Here is a 27,005-nt window from a genome sequence, read left to right on the forward strand (position 1 = left end):
GGTTCATGTGGGCTCACAGTTTCCCTCATATGTGCAAGTCATCGAGTCACATAATAAATGTCCAACACATCATTATTTTAAGCTTCCCCGCCTCCTTCATTGTAAGTTTTTATTATTTTCTTGGCTCTGACAAGCGCAGAGAGAAGTAAATAGGAGTCTTGTCTGCGCATGTGAGGCTTCATCCAACTCTTCGGTCAACAGAGGTAATTTCATGTCAAAACCAAAAAGAGTGGCTGGAAGGGATTCACATGCAGGAGGGAGACGCCCACATGACTCAATGGTCTGTGCTTGTAAGGAGCCAGATATTTTTTTATTTTATTGTTTTTTACTTGAATTTTGAGCGATGGCAGCAATGGAGTTTTATTATAAATTCAACTTTGATTGATCCTGTACATTGCAATAGGAACCCATAATTGGGTTTAAATGTGAAAACCTGATCAAAGTTCCCATTCAAGAATTTTTCAGACTCCAACCATTGCCACAAGGAAAAGCTTCAGCTCCTATTCTAAGAATAGCATGCAGTATTATTTTTTTTGTATGTAACTGTATTATATAAAGCAAAAAATAATATACAGAAATAAAGCCTTCAGTCCTGCTCATTGTAATTTTATTTAATCTGTATTCATTTTTTTGGCTTACATTTGTAGAGATCCGATGGGGGCTGTAGAACACGCCAAGGACGTAATCTCTGATTTACTATGCAATCGAATTGACATATCACAGCTGGTTATCACCAAGGAGCTGACTCGTACAGCAGATGAGTATGCTGGAAAACAGGCTCACGTGGAGCTTGCGGAGAGGTAAAATGAGACTGGGATCTTATTCTATAAGTATAATTTGGTAAAAGGAACGATCGATGATGAAGCAGCACTCCAAAGAATAAAGTGACAATATTTTTATTCAACCATAAATGCTACGCTTCGCCTTTTCTATAAAGGCATTCTCAAGCATCTGGCAGAAGGAGTAACTTTACTCTTTCCTATATAGAGAGAAAATCTTGGATGCATGTAACCAGTACCACACATTTTTAAATTCCAGCTTCACTTGGAGGGAATAACCATATTAACACATATTTACTGTATATATTCCAGTTTAAGCACAATTTTGCTGAAAAAGCCCCATATGGCTTATAGATGAGTATATGGAAAAATAAACTCATGTACTTACTCTGGCGCTGCCCACAGGTCTTCTTCCTGTTTCCTGCTCATGCACATGGGAACGTGTGAAGCCTATGGAATTGGGCCGTATCTTGGCACAATTACACGGACTGCAGTGAATAGAAATATATAATGCACGGATGTCCCATCTACCGAACAGCCACGCTACAACTGTAATAGTTAGTACAGTTCCAGCGTGGCTCTTCAGTAGATGGGACATTTGTGAGCTTCACACATGTGCAACGCAAGTAAAGTAATGGGGCATTTCATTAGTGAGGGAAGGCTGCTGCTTGGGGGATTTCCTTAGTGAGGGAAGGCTGCGGCATGGAGCAAATGATAAGTGAGGGAAGGCTGCTGCATGGGGCAACTCATTAGTAAGGGAAGGCTGCTGCATGGGGCATTTCCATAGTGAGGGAAGGCTGCTGCATGGGGCATTTCTTTAGTGAGGGAAGGCTGCTGCATGGAGCAACTCATTAGTGAGGGGAGGCTGCTGCATGGGGCAACTCATTAGTGAGGGAAGGCTGCTGCATGGGGCAACTCATTAGTGAGGGAAGGCTGCTGCATGGGGCAACTCATTAGTGAGGGAAGGCTGCTGCATGGGGCAACTCATTAGTGAGGGAAGGCTGCTGCATGGGGCAACTCATTAGTGAGGGAAGGCTGCTGCATGGGGCAACTCATTAGTGAGGGCAGGCTGCTGCATGGGGCAACTCATTAGTGAGGGCAGGCTGCTGCATGGGGCAACTCATTAGTGAGGGAAGGCTGCTGCATGGGGCAACTCATTAGTGAGGGAAGGCTGCTGCATGGGGCAACTCATTAGTGAGGGAAGGCTGCTGCATGGGGCAACTCATTAGTGAGGGAAGGCTGCTGCATGGGGCAACTCATTAGTGAGGGAAGGCTGCTGCATGGGGCAACTCATTAGTGAGGGAAGGCTGCTGCATGGGGCAACTCATTAGTAAGGGAAGGCTGCTGCATGGGGCATTTCCATAGTGAGGGAAGGCTGCTGCATGGGGCATTTCCATAGTGAGGGAAGGCTGCTGCATGGGGCATTTCCATAGTGAGGGAAGGCTGCTGCATGGGGCATTTCCATAGTGAGGGAAGGCTGCTGCATGGGGCATTTCCATAGTGAGGGAAGGCTGCTGCATGGGGCAACTCATTAGTGAGGGGAGGCTGCTGCATGGGGCAACTCATTAGTGAGGGGAGGCTGCTGCATGGGGCAACTCATTAGTGAGGGGAGGCTGCTGCATGGGGCAACTCATCAGTGAGGGAAGGCTGCTGCATGGGGCAACTCATCAGTGAGGGAAGGCTGCTGCATGGGGCAACTCATTAGTGAGGGAAGGCTGCTGCATGGGGCAACTCATTAGTGAGGGGAGGCTGCTGCATGGGGCAACTCATTAGTGAGGGGAGGCTGCTGCATGGGGCAACTCATTAGTGAGGGGAGGCTGCTGCATGGGGCAACTCATTAGTGAGGGGAGGCTGCTGCATGGGGCAACTCATTAGTGAGGGGAGGCTGCTGCATGGGGCAACTCATCAGTGAGGGAAGGCTGCTGCATGGGGCAACTCATCAGTGAGGGAAGGCTGCTGCATGGGGCAACTCATTAGTGAGGGAAGGCTGCTGCATGGGGCAACTCATTAGTGAGGGGAGGCTGCTACATGGGGCGTATTATTAGTGGGGGGTGCTGAGTTTTTCCCTTTTTTTTTGGTGGGGGGGGGGGATAAAATTAAGAGTCTTGTCTGCCATTTGGATTGGATTATACTCAAATATATACAATACTTATCCACCATGTTTGAGGAGCTGTATTCTTTCCCACTCCCATTTAAAAAAAAAAAAAAAAAATAGTTGCATATTGCACTGCCTACATGCACTAATCCGTGACTAAGGGGAAACACAGAAATAGCTTGTCCCACCCTGAGCAGCTGTGTCTAGATGTCTGGTGTGGAAGAAGGAGGTGGGGAGAAATGACTGTGGAACGAAAGTTACACCAACTTCCTGTGGCCCACTAGGTGCCGACCATTCATTGCCCAGTTACTTCTGTTACTTCAACACAAACTTCCTTTTCATTCTACCAGTCATCAGAAATTACTTATGTTATGTAATCTGTATACTGAATTACATTAATTTCTAATTTCACTTTACTAAGCGAACAAATTCAACTCTTCCATCACTTGCACATTCAGTTCAGCCAAGCAAGGGGAAAGGTGAACTAAAACTGAAGATGGAAAATATGTGAGCAGAAATTGTGTCCAGCACTTCCAAAATGGTTATCTTGTTTACATATATGCTCCACCTGAAGTGCTGTCACCTGTCTTTTCAAGTCCTTTTTGAGTAGCATGTTTATTTTTTTTTTGTCATTTTCATTTTGCAGAGCTTAAGCCTCAATGGTATACCTTTAAGATATAGGATATATATTTCTAGGTTTTGCCATCTCTTTGTGATAGGTGGGGGTCCAGCTGCTTTGGTAACTAATTCTCAGAATGAACTGACAGCACTTGTGCCGTTACTGTTTTTCTGCATGGTGGAGGCTCTCATGCTGTCACTGTACAAAGAAATGAAGCAATGCTCTATTTACAATGGTGCTGTCAGTGTCCATTAAGAAGTACCAGAGCAACCATCTTTACTGTTTTGTGGCGAAAAAAATCACAAATACCTGCATGCCTTCCAGGATTTGCAAATATTATCACTAAACCACTTCCATGCCATGTGGGTGTGGAGGGACGAGAAAGCCTTCTGATATATCCGGCGGGACACAGAGCTTGCCCTTTTAATGTTTACCTGCGCACAATAAATTCTCACCTTAGTGGTACAAGTGAATACAAGAAAGTTTATAATGTTTCTGATTAGAGCAAAGTGATTCATTCAATCAATTGACTTTTCTCAAGTTCCAGTCCTTTCAAATAAAATTTGTTTTGCTATGTAAAAACTTTTTTTTCTTTATCTTTGAGGCCCAGGCTATGATTTTCTATTGACATCGGCCCTGCTCACACACTGATATCAGACGTGCCACAAACGAGGAATCCTGTACCCTCCATTGTTGTACAGTATATGTGTTTGTGTGTGTGAAGCCTGAGGGTGTGGCCACAGGTGGAGTTTGTATTGTACATAAATAAATTCCAAGTCCAGCTCAAGCGAAACTTTGAATCTTTCTTTATTAGCACATGTTTAAACATCCAGGTTGAATTAAAAATCCATTGGAAACGTTTCCCATGAGCTGGACCGTGCACCATGCTCGAATGGAAGCAATCAATCAGGGGGATGGTGAGCTGGAGCGCATTTTTATTTGGTGTTTTGTATTGCATTTACAAACACAATGCAAATGCGTTTTGCATTATTTAAATGCAAGACACTTGTGCTGGTTACCTATTTCATGGGTTTCCAGGGAAACAGATATGTGATTGGGCCGAGGCCCACTCCCATGCATTTGAATTACATTTGTAAACGCAATGCAAACACCACTTTTGGCCGCATCGTAAGGCTTCCTGCACACAACGTTTGCATCCCTTGTGTCATTTGTGGGTGAGCTCCGCACACGTGCCGATGGCCATTGAAAGTGACAGAGCAGATCTTTGTGACATGGTCAATCTTTTGCATCTTAGGCAGTCCTCGAATGCACGGGCCTGTGAAAGTCTCAGCCGAGTGCATGAGCCCATAGAAACAAATGAAGAGGTGTGCTAGCTGTACAAAATACCTCTAACAGAAGGGCCAACCAAATTCGCCACTAATGGTCAGCTTGAATACACATTCAGTTCCCCACACTCCACTTCAAATTACCAAAGCTTGTGTTGTAGAAGGAACAGCAGACAAAGTCCATTATATCTTTGACTCAAGATGTCTGAGGTGTCCTTTTACATAAAAGTACTATGGAAGGGCAATTGAGCTGGAGCGGATTAACAGCAGAACACAAAAAGTAACGCCCCTCCCCTCCCCCTTTCCCACAGCAGATGTTGTCTCCAAATGCAAGTTGTTAATTGTTTACCCACTTAGGTCAATTCACTCTTCAGTGATCAGTCCCATGTCGCACTGCCATCATGCCTCCACCAATATGCAGCAGAGCTGGAGCTGTAATGATTACAGTGTTGGCTGTGCTGGACATCGGGTAAGGAGAGTCTCTGTGCATTATGTATCTATGTGCCGTTCCTGGCGGTGTAGTCAGTCTGTGACATGGCACTTTTCCCGGTACATTTGAATCTGCCCCATGACATTACGGTCCTTAGTGACTGCTGCATCTAATATATTAGTACTGGCCTGTATACTGTAAAGGATTGGAAGGTTCTTGATGGAACACAAGCAAAGGTTTACCGTACTCTCTTGATATTTAAAATTATTTAGTTGTGCCAAGTGGCAAAGAGTCTACCTTTCTATTATTCATTATGGAGCCAAGAGGGGTTTTTTTTTTCTGGCTAACAATTTTAACTTCTGGTTTCCTTGGGGCTTGCTCAGCTGGAACTTCTTGTCCCTGGTGGTTTCTTGCCTTGAATAAGTAATACAAAAACTGCTCTAGAGGGCCATGTTTTATGTTAGTTGCTAACTTAGGTCTGTAGAGTCTGAGATTTAGCTCTTGTGGGGTTTTTTCAATTTAACTGAGCAAGATATGCCCTAAGCAGAGAGAGGATGAAGCTTGATATTTACACGAGATAAACTGATACCGTATATACTCGAGTATAAGCCGACCCAAGTATAAGCCGAGGCCCCTAATTTTACCACAAAAACCTGGTAAAACCTATATATTTTTTACTCGAGTATAAGCCGAGTTTGGGTTTTCAGCACATTTTTTTGTGCTGAAAAACTAGGCTTATACTCGAGTATATAAGGTAATCCTTCCTTGCTAAGGCTTATTGTACATAAAAAATAAATGATAGACATGGTGAGAGTGAGAAGGGTTAAATATTTTGGATTTTAAAATGCCTCCTCTTTTCCAGAGCTGCATCATCATTTTCAAGTTATAACACAATTAGATTTTTATGCAAATGCTTAGAGAAAGCAGAAAGGCATATTTGCAATGCAGCTGTAATGGGCTTTTGCAACCTTTTTAGTGAAAATGATGTCCCTGGTGACATGTTCCCTTTAAAATAAGCATGAAATAAGCTCAGCATGGGTGTCAGGTGTTGTAATTAGTTTTTCAATGATAATAAACTTGAATAATCTTTTGGTTCTGAATGAAAGTTGAACTACAAATCCCGTAATTGTCTTAAAATATGGATGTTTGCATTTCTGTATTTTAGTGATTTATGTTTTTTATCACTGAGACGGCCATTTAGCCCTCTGAATACGGCCATTGTGCACTGTTCAAAGCAGCAAGCAACCGGTGGACTGTTGTTTGCAGCCTGAGTGTTATTAGTAGGTGCACGCTACACACCTGAAGATATCCGTAAGACTAGCAACATGGGAAGGAATAGGACCTGCTCCTTAATTTGTTGCCTAGCCAGTTAGCTCATGCACCAGGCTGTGGAAAGGGCGGCTAGCACATGGCCAAACACAACAGTCAAGTGCATGAAAACTTACATAAAGTAGAGTAAAATGTGAAGAGGTCGGGTTGATATTTCATCCCATCCTAATGATACTACACCTAAATACTACAGATGAGCAGACTCGAACTTTAGATTCAGCATAATCTACATGCTACGCCTAACTCAGGCATGTTGCTTTATGGGATGCAGAGCATATCCATATGGCCAATCACATCCATGCCTAGTTTCTATGGCCGTAAAACTGCCTAATTGGCTGCTCTGTAGCCCATCAAGAAATATGTACAGGTTAAAGAGGACCTGTCACCTATAAAAAAAAAAAAAAAAAAAAAAAAAAAGGTACTAGGAGCTGCCTACTAGCGCTAGCCCATTTGTAGCAGTGATAAACTGTGCTAGCTTTATCGGGACCCCTTGATAAAGCCAGAACACACTGCCACGAGTTACAATAGGAATGCTGAATCGCGCTCAAAGCATTCCAACGTATTCATGAGGGGGTGGTCTGAGGCGCTTCTTCTTTCCCGGACCACCGCTCCCACTCATGCCACCTCCTAGTCCCGCCCCCTCATGGATATGACAGAGAACTTTGAGCGCGGTCCGGCTTTCCTATTGTACTTTGCGGCAGTGTCTACTAGCTTTATCGGAGAATTCAGATAAAGATACCAGTTTTACTGCTAAAAATGGGCTAGCACTAGGAGCTACTTTAGTAAGCAGCTCCTAGTGCCTTTTTATAGGTGACAGGTACTCTTTAAGCGAAGCTTAGGACTTGTCTGCTCTGGCACGGGTGTTCCCGCGATCCCTGTCTCGGATTGCGGGCGCATCTGTGCTCCTCCGTGTGCCCCCGCTGCAGCCCGGTCTCGTCACTCACCTCTCCCGGCTCCCGCTCTTCCCCCGGACTGCCGTGCCTAGGGGGACTGCCGTGCCTAGGGGGACTGCCGTGCCTAGGGGGACTGCCGTGCCTAGGGGGACTGCCGTGCCTAGGGGGACTGCCGTGCCTAGGGGGACTGCCTAGGAGGCGTGGACGCGCGCGGCTCCTGAGGAAAATTTAGAGGGCCAGCACACCCGCTAATGGGTGCACTGGCTGAACACCTCACCTTTAAGAATCCTGCCTCTTCCTATGTCCCCTGCCGGATCTTTGTGCCTCACAGCCTAAGAGAACGTTTCCTGGTGATTATTCCTGCGTTCCTGGGTTATTCAAGGTATTGAGACATAACCAAATTATATAAATGTGTTATCTCTGTGATCATACTGACCTAAAGAGTAAACAGGATGTGTCAAGCCGCAGAAACAAGGTCCATAATAAAAACGCCTTTTTTGCCAGTTCACCACGGTTGGAATGTCTTTTCCAGCTTCCCCAGTACATGGGACAGAATCTTAAATAGTGCAGTTCATCCTACAGATAACATGCTTTTATATAGCTTGGGGGGGGGGAGGCCGCTAGGGGCTCTTAATTAGTAAAGGGAGGCTGCTAGGGGCTCTTAATTAGTAAAGGGAGGCCGCTAGGGGCTCTTAATTAGTAAAGGGAGGCCGCTAGGGGCTCTTAATTAGTAAAGGGAGGCCGCTAGGGGCTCTTAATTAGTAAAGGGAGGCCGCTAGGGGCTCTTAATTAGTAAAGGGAGGCCGCTAGGGGCTCTTAATTAGTAAAGGGAGGCCGCTAGGGGCTCTTAATTAGTAAAGGGAGGCCGCTAGGGGCTCTTAATTAGTAAAGGGAGGCCGCTAGGGGCTCTTAATTAGTAAAGGGAGGCCGCTAGGGGCTCTTAATTAGTAAAGGGAGGCCGCTAGGGGCTCTTAATTAGTAAAGGGAGGCCGCTAGGGGCTCTTAATTAGTAAAGGGAGGCCGCTAGGGGTTTTTTATTAGTAAAGGGAGGCCTTTTATGATTGTTTTTGTGTCATTTTGTGCTATTTTGGTTGTTGGTGTGCCCCAGGATTTTCTAAGTATAAAAAGTGTGCCGCGGCTCAAAAAAATTGAAAATCACTGATCTAGACTGTATGCACTTTGACTGACTTATTCATAGAATTTCTTCTGAGTCCGAGCTAGAGCAGATTCCTTTTTAATGACTTCTATTACTAGGGTTACTTCTGCAGTTAAACTGTGCCTCCCCTAAGACAAGTAGGAAATTGTCTGCTCTTCCTGTTAATTTCTGTGATTTACACATTGCTGAGCAGAGTTCTCAGATGGGACCGACCAGGTGTCTTACCCACCTCCCTTGTGGTACAGTAAGTACCTTGAGCACCTTTCCCTCCCCCACCCACCTCTGTTGCTTTTGCGTGGGTGGAGACCATTCAGTCATGATGTTTTGTGCTTCGTTGACTGCTGATGGAAGCCGTTGACATGTTCCCTTGGGCATCCACATGTAGATTTCCATCTATGCAATCATAATAATAGGTACAATATTAGTTGTTTGGTGTCTTTACTATGTACGTCATGGTTTCACGTGTGTCCATCAGTCATGTCATGTAAATGTTTCACTAGACATAACACATACTGAAAACCGCTTACTGTCACCCTGGGCCAGCCATGTTGTGACTCAACCTATTATCAAGGGTTGGAAAATACTTTTTCCTTTGCGTTAATAAATACAAAATATTTTTTTATACTTCCTTCTTATTCTACAGCCGTCGTGGGACATATAAAACATACTTTTTGAACCTTTAGATGCACCACAATGTATAATGAAGGAAATAATTTTTGATCCCCAGCTGATTTTGTATTTTTGCCCACTGACAAAGGCCTGAACACCCTATTACTGTAAGGGTAGGTTAAATTTAACAGTGAATACAGATAAATATCAAAAACAAAATCAAATACATTTATTTGCAGTGTGAGATAAGTATCTGATCCCTGTGCTAAGCAAGACTTAGTACTTGGCTGTAATACCCTTGTCGACGAGCACAGCAGTCAGCCGTTTTTTGTAGTTGATGAGCTTTGTGCACATGTCTGGTGGAATTTTGGTCCACTCCTCTTTGCAGATCACCTCTAAATCATTAAGATTTTGAGGCTGTCACATGGCCAATCTGGAGCTTCAGCTCCATCCATAAGTTTTCTATGGGATTAAAGGGATATTCCCACCAAGACAAGTTTCTTACATGTGTTATTTTGTTATGCTGAGTACATTTTGTAATTAGCAAAAATACAGCTTTTCACACGGCCCTGTAACTTCTGACTTGGGGTCATGGGCCGCCATCTTGGATTTCTGTGTGAGATTGTGCAGCTGAGATTTCAGTGTCTTTTTTCTCTGAGCCTGTAGCCCCCGCCCCCTGCCGGACCTGCGCGAAGCTCAGGGACCCTCACTGATCACTATCTATCAGCAAACACGTCTTGAGCAGAGAGAAACTACTAACTACAAGGAGATAAGTGATCTGGGGTAAAGGGGAGGCAGTCACATATCTGTCAGAACACAGATGTAGCAGAACTTAAAGTGTAACAGTGTAAAAGTCTGTAATAGAAATCTCATGCATCTCATCTGTGATCTGTCTCATCTCAATCTATGTATCAGTGTGTTAGTACAATGTAAGAAGCCAGATGAAAGTGTATTTACACTTGTACCCTGGTAATGTAACCACATTGTCAGCTCACAGAACTAGATGGATTATAATGTGTCTGTTTAGAGAGGGAATGATAGGCGATAAAACTGAGTAAAATTGTAAAGGGCCACTATGACCATAATCTTCTTCTTTTTGAGCCACTCTTTTGTTGCCTTGGCTGTATGATTTCGTCATTGTCAGTAGGGAAGTTGATTTTTGGGTCATAAGCAGCATTTATCTTCTACCAAACACGGTGAGTTTAGTTATTGCTAAACAGCTCAATTTGTGTCTCCTAAACACAACACCATCTCCCAATTATTCTCAGAATAATCCAGTTCATTGCCAGACTTTGGACAGGTGTCTTCTTTAGCAGGGGGGCTTTGAGGACTCTGAAGGATTTTAAACTATTACGGCATAATGTGTTACCAATAGTTTTCTTTGTGACTGTGGTCCTAGCTGCCTTGAGATCATTAACAAGTTAATGTGCAGTTTTAGGCTGCATTTACATGAACGTATGTCGGGAGGGCATATGTCCGCTGTGCTGGAGAGGACATATCTTTACCCCATGTACGGAGTGGTACGGTGCCACATGTGTGGCACCTGGGGTTGCATCGGTACTAGAATTTTGAGTGTAATACAATACCTGAAAAAGTATTGGCCTGTAGTCAAGGAAACATACTGAAACATACTTTCACCATAACAGCTCATCTGCTATTAAGTTAGTGACCCTTTCTGTATCTATCGTAAGACAATGGCCAGTAAGATACTGGAAGGGATGGACATCGCACCCAGATTGTTCAGATGGGTGGGATGTGAAAATCCAGATTTGTATTTTGTTTTATGGCTATGTTTGCTGAGTATTGATTGAGTGCTGTGCACTGTGCTGGTTTTTTAGGGAATGGCACGTAGGCTGGTAATGCGACTTGCCATTCCCATCTCCTGCAGTCTACACCTTGTGGACATACCAGGGGAAACTGGTGACTGGGATTGTCCTCATTAGAGTAGGATAAGAAGTCTGATGTTAGAACAGCCAATGGCAGAGCTTGGTGAAAGTTCACACAGTCCAAGACAATCTGTTATAGGTGAACAAAACTATTTGTCTGGTTATCACCCAGATGGGCAGTTTTTTATTTTGTTTTGTTTCTGTGCTGCATTTAAATACTGCTGTTGGTATGAATAGAACTGAACCTTGGAATCTGTGTCATTGCCAACCACAGATCCTCACACTGTTAAATGTTCATTAAAGATGAATAAGACCATTGCATGAATAAAGTGGTTGAAGAAGTGAGTTTAGTTTGATCATTCTGAGGCCATGTAACATATTATTTGTGGATTGGGTTTGCTAGTTATATGACTTTCTTCTGACCTTGCTGCCTCATTTTGTTTGTACAGGATGCGAAAGAGAGATCCAGGTAGTGCTCCAAATTTAGGAGACAGAGTCCCTTATGTGATCATTGGGGCAGCCAAGGGGGTTGCTGCTTATATGAAATCTGAGGTAAGCGAACATAACCTAGTAAATCATATCAGAATAATAAGGAAATGTATAATGTTTTTATAAAAATATATATACAGGTGATTCCCTACTTGATGATGCTCGACTTACAGACAACCCCTAGTTAAAGACGGATCCCTCTGCCCACTGTGACCTCTGGTGAAGCTCTCTGGATGCTATACTATAGTCCCAAACTACAATGATCTGTTGTAAAGTGTCTGTAATGAAGTTTTATTGATAATCCTTCGTCCAATTATAGCAAAAAAATTTTAAATTTCAGTTGTCACTGGGGCAAAAAAAATTTCGTTTGGATCTACAATGATAAAATATATAGTCTCGACTTACAAACAAATTCAACTTAAGAACAAACCTATGGAACCTATCTAGTACATAACCCGGGGACTGCCTATATATAAATTTAGTAGCCCTGAAGAGATGTGCAATCATATATACCTGTGTGGCGTTGATAGGTGCAGGACTGAAAAGTGGATTTATATTCCAGCATTGTAGCTCTACTTGGTACACTGGAGTGTGGAGTGTGTCTTTACTAAACAAAACACTATCTGTCTCCTCCGTGTATGGCCCAGTGGCTGTGTGTTGCTGTTTGCATGGGCTGACATGGGTGGAGTGTGCACCGCTGAAAGATACCTAGGGAGCTAGCCACAGTTCCTACACGGTCGTGCGCATGAGGCCTAAGAGCAGTAGAAGTCTTCTGGTTGGATATTACAGCAGAGGGGAGGGGCTGAAGGTAGTTTAATAGAGATCAAATAACACAGCAGTTTAACCCCTTCAGGACTCGGCCTATTTTGGCATCAAAGACGCAGACCAATTTTTCAAATCTTCCTTGTGTCACCATAAGAGGCTATAACTTTGGAACGCTTTAGCATATCCAGATGATTTTGAGATGGTTTTCTCGAAACATATTGGGGCAGATTTACTTACCCGGTCCATTCGCGATCCTGTTCTCTGCGGTGGATCTTCGGCGATTCACTAAGGTAGTTCCTCCGACTGCTGTGCTGTGGCTGCTGTGCTGAGGTCTGCCAGAGTTCACGATCCATTGCTGGGTGCAGGTAAGCGCGTATCCAGCGACTTTTTTTAATTTATTTTTTTTTATTTTTTTTTTTATTTTTTTTTTATTAGTTTTTCCGAATCCGTCGGGTTTTCGTTCGGCCATGCGATTGTGCCTCAAATTATTTTTAAAATTTGGATGATATCCTTCGCGTTCAGAAGAGCTGCGGCAGCACATCAGTGGGGCAAGTGCTGCACATGCTCGGATACCCATAACATAAAGCCTAAACACTTCGCTAATGCAAACAGAATTTTTATTTAAAAAGGGGTATTTCCACTTATTTTGCAATATGTGCATAACGTTTAGGCCTGGCGGTCTGTGTATAAAATGATCCAAACGTTTCTCAGTTTTCTAAGCTCCAAATTCTCTACTTTCCAAGCAGACACAATCTAAATGAAGTCACAACTTACATCTCCCCAATGTCTACTTTACATTGTTTTAAGCATAAAATTTTCTAGAATGTTATGAGGCTTAGAATTTTGGTGCAGTGTTTTCACATTTTTTTTTGGATAAATTGCAAAAACCTGTATTTTGAGGCACCTGCTCAGCTTTCAAGTGTCTGAGAGAACTAAATAAGAGCTTATATTAATTTTAGCATCACCATTTTTTCAGAGGCAAAACTTTTTTATTTATTTTTTTGCTGACAAGTCTGAATTTAAATTCCCAGACGAGAATACCCCTTGAACCAATTTAATTAATCTGCCATGTATAAACATTTTTTCAGTGACATGTTATTAAAATTTTTTTACCCGTGTAAAAATAATTTGACATAAATGTAGTCTTATGGTTCCTTAGAAACAAGACTGTGTCCGTGGATAAAACCACCTCTGCTGTAATGATTGCACAAAAAAAAAGTTACTGCAGGTCCCACAGCCGTCCTGTGGAAATGAACGCTGAATTCAAGGTGGTCAGGCAGGACTAACAATTTTTTAATAACATCCAATTGAAATGTTTGCATATGGCAAATAAATTAAATGTAAATGCCCTGATGGAAATACCCCTTTAAGGACTTACTTTTTTTCAAGAAGAGTTGTTCTTCTTAGCTCTCTCATTCTGGGGCATGAAACACTTTTGTTAGTGTTTTTTTTTTTTTTTTTAAGCTTCTTGATGAAAACTAATTTTTTGCTTTAGTGTTTTGTTTTATTATGCAGATTGTTATGGACACGACGGTACACAAAAAACCACATATTTGGTATTTGTGGTTTTTATATTTTGGTTTTTTTACATGGGAATGTAGCATTTTTGGGACTTTTAAATTTATTTTATTTTTGTTTTATGGTTTTCACAGTTTTTGAACTTTATTTTACTTTATAATTTATTTACTTTATTTATACTAACTAAGACTTGAACCAGCGATCAGAGCATTCCTGGTTCAAGTCCAAGACACTGCACTGTAATACTAATATATCGTAGTGCAGTGTAAACTGTCTGAGCATGCAGACGCATGAGCAGACAGTTTACAGTCAAACCTAGAAGGGGTTAGCCAGTGCCTGAAGCAGGATGAAATGGCATGTGTGGGTGCGGGAAGTACTATAAAGTCCAGGTGCTGGTAAGGGTTAAAGAGACTCCAGCAGTGCTTCAAGTCCAGCTCTAACCCAGTACAATAAATGCATTTTTCACAGTCCTGCTACTTCTAACAACAAGCACTGTCTGCAGATTTGTATAATGGCCAAAACTGATAACGGATTCCCTTTATAAACATTGACAGTTTTTCATTTCATTGTTAATGTATACTTTCTCCCAAAAGTTTGAAGTATGTAATATCAATGATAATTTTTTTGACCAGTATTACTTCACCAACACCTCATTCTTGTATTACCATGAATTTCTGTTTTGCCATACATTTCATTCTAAGCTAGCGAGTCCTATCCATACAGAGCAGCTATCTTCTGTCCTATACAACAGATCCCCGCCTTTAACTGCACCAGTTGCTTCTGGCACCCATCTCATCGCTTAACCTGTTATTTGCCGCAGTATCTGGTGGGCACCAATTGGATGCCCACCAGATGGTCCTATTCAGTCAGTCGGCGTTTTCTTTTCCTGTTGTGTTGCAATATATTGCACAAGCTTTCAGACCCCCTAGGCTAGTGGGGCAGAAAATCCAGAGAATAGATTTATATATACTGACAAGTGGCATTTAGTCTTGGACAACACAGGCAAACGCTCAGAGAGAGCGATAAAGCCGAGAGAATGATAAATGTGTTGTTTGGTGGGAAATGCTCCTTGTGACTCTTTGCCACCAAAAAAAACATGATTTATCTTTTTGGAGCCAAAAATAAATCCACCCCTGTGTGTTTATATTCTGCTAAACCCTGTCTTGTTTTCTTCTTGCCATTGTTGAGCAATATGTATGATGAATAGCAGAATTTGCTACTTATTTTATGCCATCAAATAGGTACCAATTGCATGCTAAGTTCTCTCCACTGACTTTCATGTTGTACATCTATTTCCATTGGCATTCTCCATTAAATATCCGCTGCTTAACCCAGGAAGTGGTGCAGCGTCACCTTAAAACCACTTGCCAGGCCCAGACGGCATACATTACTGTTGAAATTACCATATATACTACTGTATAAGCTGATTTTTTTTTTCAGCACAAAAAATGTGAAAATCTCTGCCCACTCTGTTACCAGTGAAGTAGAGAAGGAATAGTAGCCATGTGGAGCATCGGAAGGTGAATATGTAAGTTGATTGATTTTTTTTTTTTTTTTTTTTTTTTTTTTTTAATACAATGAAGGGCAAGGCATTTCATTACTTGTGGTTCTACTGCAGGGAATTTTTATTATTTGGGGTCCTGCTGCAGGGAATTTTCATTATTTGGGGTCCTGCTGCAGGGAATTTTCATTATTTGGGGTCCTGCTGCAGGGCATTTTCATTACTTGGGGTTCTGCTGCATGGTATTTCATTACTTGGGGTTCTTCTGCAGGGCATTTCACTACCAGGGGGTCTGCTGCATGGCATTTCATTACTAGGGGCTCTGCTTCAGAATACTCCATTACTGTGGAGGGCTGCATGGGGCATTACATTTCTGGTGAAGGCTTCCTGGGCATTTCGTTACTGGGGGAGGCTGCTACTGGAATTTCATTAGTGCGCGGAGGCTGCGACCAATGCATTTCAAACCCTGGCTTCTATACAAGTCAAAATGTTATCTCAGTTAATTGTGGTAAAATTGGGGGCCTCGGCTTACACTTGGAATAACTTATAATATGCTTAATATACCTAGTATATACGGTATGTGGAGTTCGTGGCTCAGTCAAAAAGGTTCTTAACCCCTGCTATACAGTATATTAGTAGTTTACAGACACTTCAGTGCAATCATTTGTATTTTTTAACCCCTTAACGACATGTGAGGTAATACTACATCACATGCCGGGTGCGGGTGCTCAGCCCGTGAGCCCTCTCCATAGCCGGTAAGTCATTGCTGCATATTGCTGATCACTGCCGGCGGCTTCAAAAAGATGGCGGCGTCGCCATCTTTCCGAGGATAGTCATTCCCTGTGACAACATCGGGGAGCGGCGATCCGTCACCATGGTAGCTTTGGGTCTACCGAAGACCCAAGGCTACTTCGGGTTGACCTATTCTCTACAATGTGCTATCAGCACATTGTAATGAATGAGAAGTAAAATCCAAATATACTGCCATACTATAGTATGGCAGTATATGATAGGATCGTACAAACAACCTAGGGTTAAAGTACCCTAGGAAGTCTGAAAAATAGTAAAAATTTTTTTAAAAAAAAGTTAAAATTATAATTAAAAAAACTAAAAACTCAAATCACCCCCCTTTCCTTAGAACTTATATAAATATGAATAAACAGTAAAAATCATAAACACATTATGTATCGCCGCATCCGAAAATGCCCGATCTATAAAAATATAATAACCGGTTTTCACTGTGTTTAACCCCATAATGGAAAATTGCTCCCAAAGTCGAAAATGGGACGTTTTTTTTAACATTTTTTTAAAAAAGAAAAAATTCTATAAAAAGTGATCAAAAGGTCGTACAGTCCTAAAAATGATAACATTTTAAACGTCATCAAAATCCTCATAAACGACATCTCCAAAAGCTCAGTATACCAAAATCTAAAGTTATTAGCGGCAAAATCCCCCAAAAAATTTTTGTACAGGAGATTTACATTTTTTTAAATGTATGAAAACATTATAAAACCTATACAAATTTGGTATCCCCGTAATCGTACCCACCCAAATAATAAAGCAAACGTCATTTGGGGCATAGAGTGAAATCCGTAAAATCCAAGCCCACAAGAATACGGCACAAATGCGGTTTTTAACCAATTTTACAGCATTTTGAATTTTTTTCCTGCTTCCCAGTACATGGCTTGGAATATTAAATACCACCATTTTGAAGTGTAATTTGTTACGCAGAAAATAAGCCATCACACAGCTCTGTACATGGAAAAATAAAAAAGTTATAGTTTTTTGAAGGTGGGGAGTGAAAAACGAAAAAGGGCTGCGGTGTTAAGGGGTTAAATGTGTATGTCAAAATACCCTGCTGATTTGTCTCTTGCTTTAACTCCTCTTGGACCACCCGCTGACTTTAGACACCAGCGGGCGGAGGTCCGGAGTCTGCAACGACGTCTTTAGAAGGCGGTGCAGTTTTCTACTGCTCCCGTGCTTCTCCCTAGGGTCTCTGACACCCGGAGACCCTATGGTGAAGGGAGATGTGGTTTATAACCGCTTCTCCCATTAAAATGGCAAAAAAAATGTTTAAAACCTTTATTACATTTATTGCCATGTCCAGGACCCTGGGTCTGCCAGGGAGATGATCGGCGAACCCCCTGTGCACCCTGGCGCACCATCGTGAAAGGTGCATAGCCAGAAGACCTATAGGAGCTGCGGTCATGTTTGACCTCTGCACCTACAATAACAGCCGGGATCGCAGCTATCGTGATCCCAGCTGTTACATCGGAGTCCCGGCTGACTTGTGCTGTCACCGTTGACAGTTGTCATGGTGACAGCAGTGCAAGATGAAAATACACGTCTAGTTGCGCAAACTAGACACAGACCTGGATGTGTATTGTAGTCATAGGTCGTTAAGGCGTTAAACTTTTGTTTTTACAAAAGAGAAAGCCTTTACTAATTATGCAAATTAGCCTGAAGGGGGGGTCCATAGATGCTAATTTGCATAATTGCAAAAGCCTTTGTTTGTAAAAACAAGGAAATAAGTAACTAAAAGAAGAGCAGATCCTGTCAGAGGGGGCACACACCAGCATGTAAGTGCGCTTGGTTTACAATCCTTAATCCTGGTGGTAGATTTCCTTTAAGTGTAGGGCCCTTTCTTGATTTTGGCCTGGGGTTGGTAGGCGGTGGGTCCTTCCATATTAATCTTATTATGGCCCACAACAGGAATCCCAAATCTAGGGTTTGGACTAGTAGGGTGTATTTGCCCCCCTTAATCATTCGCAATGGATTATAGCAGTGTTGTTCCCTGCTTACATTTGATCACTGTTTTATATTTTATCATATTTTTACGCAGGGTTTTTCACATTTTGTGCTTGAGGGATAACAATGACATTTGGGTCAATTAATTTAAGGGTGTTTTCAACTTATTTATGAAGCCAGTACAGACAATGAAAAAAATAAATAAAGCCACTTGCCCTGCTCTGGTTCCATGTTCCCACAATGCACTGCCTTGGCCATCTGTTGATGTTCACAGTTGGGCCAAATATGTTGGTGGGCATGGGACTTCTGTGGAAATAGAAGCCGCAGAGGTAACAAATTGGAAAGGGTCACATTCAGCTGTGACATGTCTGTTTCTACTCCTGCTAATACTGCAGCCAGGCCACTGCCCGAGGAGGGCAGGAATGCAGGCTGATTAGCTTTTAGTTGTGTCTCATTTCTGCACCTGAAGGGGTTTCCAGATAAGCTGAAAGCCCCTTTTAAGGTTTATATAACAGCGTGATGTCAAATATGGAAAGGTCCCTTTTGAGTGTTTGACAAATATATTCTGAAGTCTACCGTGGCTTTGACTTGTGTCTTGTACATAGTTGTATGTGATCAACTTAAACCCCATTTTCACCATAATATCAGCCCCTCTCCAGATGTCTTATTTGCATGTGGTTTCCTTTAGAACTGTTCTTTAATAGAAATTTATATAAAATGATACACTGTAGCTGTCATCTAAGTTTCACAAACATATTTTAAATTATATTCTAAAATTTGCAATCTGTTTGTTCTACATGTATACATTGCTGATCTGATCCATACTTGTGTATAGCACCACATAGTGTTTAGTGGATTCTTAGTGAAAGGGTTGGAAGACACACACCTTGAAGGGCTCAGGTGCACTTTTGGAGAGAGTGATTGCAGATACTGGTTGCACTTCTGCTTTTGACAATTTCTCTATAAAGACTGGCTTGGCAGAGAAAGTGGTTCCCTGTCACCAGGGACCAGAGCTTGTTGTCTGGCTTCCAACTTCTGCAATCTCTCTATTAACTGAGCTTAGTCAGTGGAGGCACAAACCCTATTGTGTGTGCTGTTTCCCCCATTGTGTCATTAGAGAGGAACTATTTTAGAGTGAATTGGCTATTTATTATGTATCCTGTGAACTATTTTTTCCCTAAAACACTGCAACAAAGAGCATTCAACACTAAAATCCAATCTTGTAAACTTTTTTCAGTTCCCGTTGCTTTTGAGATAAGTTCTGTGTAAACAGTAATGCCTTTGAGGCCATGCCAAACAAAGGGAATAAAAAAATTCCCCTGAAAGCTGAATATAACACAACTGCACCTGTCCTACTAGTGAAAGCAATGCATTTCCATTTCTCTGGATTGGATGTGTTTACAACTTTTCTTTTTTCAATGGAGTGTAATATGCCTTAAAAATAGAAAGTATACTATATCTAGTACCCAAATTGCCAACTCAGTGGAAATATTTCAGGGAAAATGTAAAACAGACTTGGGCAATATGCACATGGATTTAAATTTAGGCCTTGTGCTAGTTGTTCTTTTAATAGCTAGGACACAACCCCATGTATTTTATTGGGCTCACAAACAGATGGTTTCTGCAGCAGTGACATGAGTGCACAAGCCACAAATTTTAGAGCAGGGCTCATTCCTATCCGTGAGGCTCAGGCAATCCTCTGCATCACCGTGTAAGTGTACCTTGCACATGTGAAAAATAGGCCACAAATAATGAACTTATCTACTGTCTCATGTCACTGAATACAGAATCCATATATAGAACCTGCAATCTCTATTTAGCACCCAGTGGACAACTGACTGCAGGTAAGATCTGTAACTATTGAGTATCCACCTTGCAGGTCTAGAAATTTTCCTAGAGGTGGAACACATTTATATCAAAATAAGCGTAAAGGGGTTGTCCACTTTCAGCAAAGTATTGAAATTATTTGCATAGTGAAAAATTGGACAATATCTTCTTGCTGTAAATTAACAGGAAGCTTCCCGGTTTACTTCCTGTGGATAGAAATCTGTTCATGGTCATGTGATCTCAAAAAGGTACTCCTCTTGTTATGACTCACAGCTCTGATTACACTCATCTTAACAAGCCGTGCATATGTTCGACATCACATGACTACAGATTATTATCCTAAGGAAGTATACAATGAAGCTTTCTGTAGAATTACTGCAAACTGACTTATAGAAAACCGCAAGGAATTTGTATAGAAAGTATATTGAAAAATTGTATAACCTTTCATTGTACAATCTCAGTAATTTGCTAAAAGTTGACAAATATTTTATACTTCAGTTCAGTAATGGGAAGTTTACAGATTCTTCAAATTGTCATACCTGGTGCTTTGTGTTAATTAGCACCCTACAGTGAGATAGCTGGATTCCATCTATGCTGTAAGACAGGCAAAGGCCTAATGAAGGCCCACAGGTAAGACCCTTCGAATGGCAGTGTATAATTGGTTGCCAGTTTTAGCTCCAACAAACGTTACAAAAACAAAGGTTTTTCATTAATTCCATCCGGTCTTTATTAGTCCTGGTGTACACAATTTCAGTTGCTTTTGGTTTCCGACCCTGTATCTTCTGACTCTAGGGCAGAGTACCTCTCTGCTCTTTGCTCCCTGCAGCTACCCCCTAACCCCTGCATTCCAGGACGAGCTTACACTGACATCCTTCTGGCAAACATCAGCTGCAGCAAGATGAGAACTACAAGCTACAGGCAGATAAGTTCTTTATCCAGGGAGGGCTATAGTGTGGTAGAGCAAAGATGTAGCAGAGCTGACTGTGTCATTGTGTGTAATATCCATATCAAGGATCTCATCTCTGATCAGTCTCATCTCACTCATCTCTCTCTTCTGTCAGTTACTAGTACCATGTTCAGAAGGTAAATTAAAATGTATATAAACCTGTACCCTGATAATCTAACCACATTGTTAGCAAACTGTATCTCACAGCAGTACAGGGATTATAATGTGTCTGCTTAGAGACTCCCCACCCACACTGACCATCACTGAGTGATGGGAGCTAAAACAGCAATAAAAAGGAGTACAATTTAAAAGTAAGATGTTAAAATTATCTTTGTGTAAACATCACGAGGAGATAGAAATTTGAGAAGTTGCGGAGATTCCTCTGATCGCAGGTGTTAACACCTTGCACGTGCAATCTTCTTCCCTGTAAAACAACTAAAGGGTTAACAAACTTCATAAAAGTTGATTTACATACATTGAGGGGTGTAGTTTCTATAATGGGGATCTGTAATTTATGGGGTTTTACTTTTATTTAGGCCTCTCAAAGCTACTTGAAGCCGGAGCAGGTCCCTGAAAAGCGTGATTTTGCGTTTTTAAAGAGAATGTGAAAAATCGCACCTAAAGTTCAAAGCCCCATAACATCTTACAAAAATGAGTATGCGTAAAACAACCCATGTCCACATAAACATTCAGTGAATGTTAGTTATCTATTTTTTCTTTCTGTTTTGACTATGTATGGAAAAAGTAGAACATTTTGAATTTCGAAAATTGAGAATTTTTCGAAATTTTCACCAAATACCTGATTTTCTCATAAATAAACACAAAACATACCACCAAAATTTTTCAACTAGCATGAAGTACAAAGTGTCATGAGAAAAAAAATTTCAAAATCACTTGTACAGGCAGTCCCCGGGTTACGTACAGGATAGGTTCTGTAGGTTTGTGCTAAAACAAATGCGGCAGTGTTACAATGTTAGCGTTATCTGAAACCTCTGATAACGCTAACTAACACTGCTGCGCTGTACATTACAAACGCCGCTCAAATTGGTCCGGTGTATTCATGAGGGGGCGGGATTGGGGCCTATGGAGTTAGCTCTTTGAGAGTTGTCCGGCATTTCCAGTGTACAGCGTAGCGGTGTTAGTTAGTGTTATCGGAGGATTCTGATAATGCTAACATTGCCGCGTTTGTTTAAGCACTAGGAGCAGCTCCTAGTGACACTTTTCAGGGTGACAGGTCCTCTTAAAGTTGAATTTTGTATGTAAGTCGAAACTGTATACTTTATAAGTGTAATCCCAGTCCAAAATTTTTTTTGGTCTTTGTGTCAATAGAATTTGAAAAATGTTGCGATGTCTTAAGAAGCAAGCTTCATTACAGACACCTTTGATAACTTTTATAACGGTTTATAGTAGCCTAAGGCTAAAGTACAGTAAATTTCCAACATCCAGAGGTCCGTTTGTAACTAGGGGTCGCCTGTAAGTCGGTAATTCTTAAGTAGGGGACCGCCTGCATATGTATAAGCATTCCAAAGTTATAAACACAGTGACGCATGTCAGATTTGAAAGAAATGGACCATGTCAGGAAGGTGAAAATTGGCTTTGGCGGTAAGGGGTTAAAGGCCATGCATGCTTCACTGGGGAGTTTGGGAAGGAAATACACAGATACTTTTTCCATAGTGGGAAAAGGAAGACCTTGTCTCATTGCTACCTTTAAAAAGCAGCTCTCTATAAAGACTAAATGGTGAAACATAACCGTCAAGACTCTGGAGCATTTGTCTCTCTGAATCGAAGGACAGTAAATTATATTTGAAAGAAAATCTAGATTGGATCAAAAATTCATGCATCACCCATTGCACCTCACTAAGTACCCAATTGTCCCCAAATTACTTGCCGAAGAGCCAAGTCTCCTGGTTGCCACCTGTTTGCGTACTGTTTTATATTGTTCATGTACATTTGAATAGCAGAGATAAAAAATTTTAGGCTTTCTATGGTCATTACTGTGTTTGTTGAGATATAGAATAAGAACTTAGGAATTGAAGCATTTTAAGTATAAATGAAATTGTTGTAATCTATTTACATATCAGCTGCTTTGTTGCTTTATATTATCAGACTAATCCAAGGTCTTAGTTTGATGATTATGATTTTTTTCCCTCCTAGGATCCCATCTATGTGCTTGAGAATAACATCCCAATTGACACTCAATATTATTTGGAGCAACAGTTAGCTAAACCTTTGCTAAGAATATTTGAGCCCATTCTAGGGGAAACTAAAGCTGAGAGTGTGCTTCTAAGTGAGTATTTGCTTTTTAAGTGTCTTTTTTGTCTTTGGCATGCTTCTCGCTGCTCCTTTCAATAGTACAGTAGTATTGGAAATTGCAGGCCACAGTAATCCACCATCGGCAGCACTCCCATTCACTGTTCGAGCAAGCCATCGAGAAAGCCGAGTTCTGTGCTGTGCAATTTCTTAGATGCATGCTCGACCTGCTGCTCCTCATATAACACATATATTACATTCAGAAATGTTACTGTGTGAAAGCTTGGTGGGTTTAAAGGGATCGTCCAACTGTTTTTAAAATTCTTCAGGCAGGCTGGGGGGGATTTTTAAAAAAACAAAGCTGTACTCACCCCCTCAGTCTCTCGTGGTGTCCTGTGCCACTGTCTTGTCTGGCCGTTTTCGTTTACAGTGGCACGGATGCTGCGCTGAGTTCAGGTTCCGACAGACATGGGGACTGCCAGACGCTGAACTCAATGCAGTGTGACAGTGGCAGGGAACACCGGGAGAGACAGCCGATTCATTTTCATTCGAGGACAATGACTGGTTTCATCACACATTATTAATGCTTAAAAGGGAACTAATGCAGAGTCCTCTCTAACCAAAGATTTACAGGACTTCTGCATAAAAGCAATCAAACGATCCACTTTTCCAGATTGACATACTTGTGGGATTAGTTTGTGGTCTACAGCCTCAAGATATTGTTATCTATTGTTTCTTTCCCATTGAGAGAAATATTAATAAATTAGGTGTCGTAATTATTTAAAAAATTGTTCCCACAATTGACCAACAGGGAGCTCAACTCAGAGAACCTGTGTGGGCTATCACCAATAACAGGGCTGCTGTAAAAGTGGGTTGTCTATTCAGTTTTACATTTCCCACAGCAGTTTATAAAATGAAAACTGAACTTTGATTGGTTGCCTTGAGCAACTAGAACAGTTTTGATCTGACACTTTTGATTCATCTATCCCCATTGTTTGTATAGTAAAGTGTGGCTTTGGAGGCTTGGTGAGTCTTTATTGCAACAACTTATAGCTCCAGACATCCAATCGATCTTAACATACTATTATTCAGAGAATATCCCTTCTGATAGATCCCATCTTATGGTCTGGGCGACTCACAAATGCATGGTGAGGGTTCTGTTTGTGAAGAACAGGGCTCACTTTAAATAGGAACAAGAAAGAGAGGTGGTAGATCAGTTAGCTAAAGTAGTAAATCTGGATTTGGCACATAAGAGATCCTATGTACTTGCTACTGATAAATTGGAAAGTGTTTTGTTCTATGAGCATGGGAATAAATGTGGTTGATTACTGGCCGTCGGGGAATAAAGAAAATTCCTTAACCCATTCAGGACCAAGGTTTTTTGTTTTTCCACACCGCTCCTTCCATAAAACTTTTTTTTATTTTCTTGTTTGCAAATCTTCGAGTGCCCTCTCCATGCACCCAAACCCGGCATGTGACGTAGTATTGCGTCACATGTCGGTAAGGGGTTAAACAATGAGTATATTATTTTTGTTTTATGGGCCGCCACGCTTAAGAAAATACCTAATTTATATAGATTTTTTTCTTTTTTCCCAATTCTACAGAATAAAAAGTAATTTGGCAAAAATGTTGATTTTAGCATTGTCGTCTTTTCATATGCATAACTTTCTTTATTTTTCAGCTGACAAATCTGGTTAAGGGCTTATTTTTGGCGAGAAGTGTTGTTCTTTGGTCTTATTTTGGAGCGCGTAACATTTTAAAAATCACTTTTTAGAGCATTTTTTAAAGGGTATTAATTAAAAATCATCTTTCTTTTGGAGCATTTTTGGGGTTGTTTTTTACAGGGTGCACTGTGCCACTCCGATTAATGATTCTGTTGTATTATGCAGATTATCATGAACGCAGCAATGCCAAATATGTGGGGGTTTTGTGTATTTTATTAATTTTATTGAAAAAAAACTAATTTGGAGAAAATCTTGTTAGCACCACCATCTTTTCAAAAAAAATTTTAAATCACTTTTTAGATAATTTTTAATTCCTTTTAAAAAATGACAGATTATACAGATTGTGGACGTCGCAAAACCAATTAAGTGGTTTTTTTTGTGAATTTGTGTTTTATACTTTATTATGTGTTCGTATGGGAAATTGACATTTTAGGGGCTTATATTTTTATTTATGCTAATGTTTAAACTTTATTTATTTTTACTTATACAAACTTGAACCAGCGATGCTATGAAGCTTAAAGTAAGAGCAGATCCTGCCTTAGGGTGCACACACTAGCATGTTAGTGTGCTTGGTTTACAATCCGTGATCCTGGTGGAAGATTTTTTTTTTTTTTCAAGCTCTTACCAAGTGTTAAAACAATGGTTGCAAATGAAGTACCACAGATGTGAACAAGTCAATTATTGTGCTGCCTTACAAAATATATCAATCGTTATCTTAAATTGATGCAATTTATTTAGACCATTATTTTATGTAATAGTTCTTCTAGTTCCTCATTTAGCAAAATTAAATATATGTTGCACACAACAAAGAATTCTAGATTAGCGGTTTTTAATTTTTTTTAATAGAGAGCTTTATAAGTTCTGTTGGTTCGTCGTGTTGTAGATTTAAATGGTTGTTTTATTAGAGATCGTTCAGGTAGTATTATTATTAAACTGGGTTTATCTTCTAAAATAATTTAAATAGTTATAAGCTATTAATTGTGATTAACCACATGTGATTTTCTTTTTCTTCTGTCTGATAGGGCTAGAAATATAAAATCTCCATTACATATAGTAATACCAAAACATAAATCCTTAAAAGTATAGATGTAATTTCTTTAATGATTTTTTTTAATTTCTTGACATATGGAAAATACTGGGAAACTCAGGGCTTACACATGTTGTATTGCTTGATTCAAGTATTCATTGACAAGCCACAGTGACGTGCTAGAAATAAGAGGCCTTAAATGATATGTACCACTATGATCAAGGACTGTAAACAGATAAACGCTTACATGCAGGTTTGTGCCTGCTTTGGCAGGATGTGCTCTTTGTTTAAGCCTATAATGCCCTCCTTTTATATAAGAAAAAGGTTTTAAAAAGTATGAAAATTAGCCTGAGGTGCTCTAGGCTCATTTAAAGGACGTCTTCCACCAGGATGAAGGATTGTAAACCAAGCACACCGACATACTGGTATCTTCCCCCTCTTGCAGGATATGTTCTTCTTTTATCTTCTTATGCCCTGGTTTTTAAGAGAAAAAAGGCTTTAACAATTATGCAAATGAACCTTAGGGGCTCCAGGCTCTATTAACACCTATGGAACCGGGAGCTCCCCAGGCTCTTTTGCATTAAAAAAAAAGAGGCATGAGAAGCTAAAAAAGAAAATATCCTGCAAGAGGGGGTACACACCAGTATATCAGTGTGCTTGGTTTAAAATCCTTCATCCTGGTGATAGATTTCCTTTAACAGCTATGGAGCCTGGAGCTCCTCAGGTTCATTTGCATAATAAAAGCTTTAAAAAATTGGGGGTGCATAAGAAGCTAAAAGAGTGGGTCTTGCCAGTGGGGGCATATGCCAGTATGTAAGTGTGCTTGGTTTACATCACTTGATCCTGGTGATAGATTTAATCACTGTATTAATAATTTTTTAGAGGTGACTACTAAAGTGACTTGTTGCCTCTTCTTTGCAGAGGGGGAGCACACAAGATGTAAGACAGTTCTAACATCAAAAGTCGGGGGTCTAATGGCATTTGCAAAGAAAAGAAGCACCTGCATTGGATGTAAAGCAACACTTAATCATGATGGTAAGTACCCTGAATCATTACAAGACTGTGATTATAAGATGAACCTGTAGAACTCGTAAGCTGTGGAACAAGATGCAGAGTTTTCAGATTCAT

At 40.9% G+C, this 27,005-nt stretch overlaps 1 protein-coding gene across 2 annotated transcripts in view; it reads left to right on the top strand.

Annotated features, from left to right (window-relative positions):
- The window catches only part of POLD1 (DNA polymerase delta 1, catalytic subunit), a 123,853-nt gene that overhangs the window by 64,672 nt on the left and 32,176 nt on the right, over positions 1 to 27,005 (top strand). For both annotated transcript variants that reach the window (XM_072110283.1, XM_072110284.1), the window contains 4 exons: positions 648 to 800; positions 11,532 to 11,634; positions 23,031 to 23,163; positions 26,799 to 26,912. In XM_072110283.1, the coding sequence (XP_071966384.1) occupies positions 648 to 800; positions 11,532 to 11,634; positions 23,031 to 23,163; positions 26,799 to 26,912 (503 nt within the window). The remainder of the gene's footprint in view (positions 1 to 647; positions 801 to 11,531; positions 11,635 to 23,030; positions 23,164 to 26,798; positions 26,913 to 27,005) is intronic.

This window comes from Engystomops pustulosus, chromosome 6 (genome assembly GCF_040894005.1).
Source record: "Engystomops pustulosus chromosome 6, aEngPut4.maternal, whole genome shotgun sequence".
NCBI classification, from domain to species: Eukaryota; Metazoa; Chordata; class Amphibia; order Anura; family Leptodactylidae; genus Engystomops; species Engystomops pustulosus.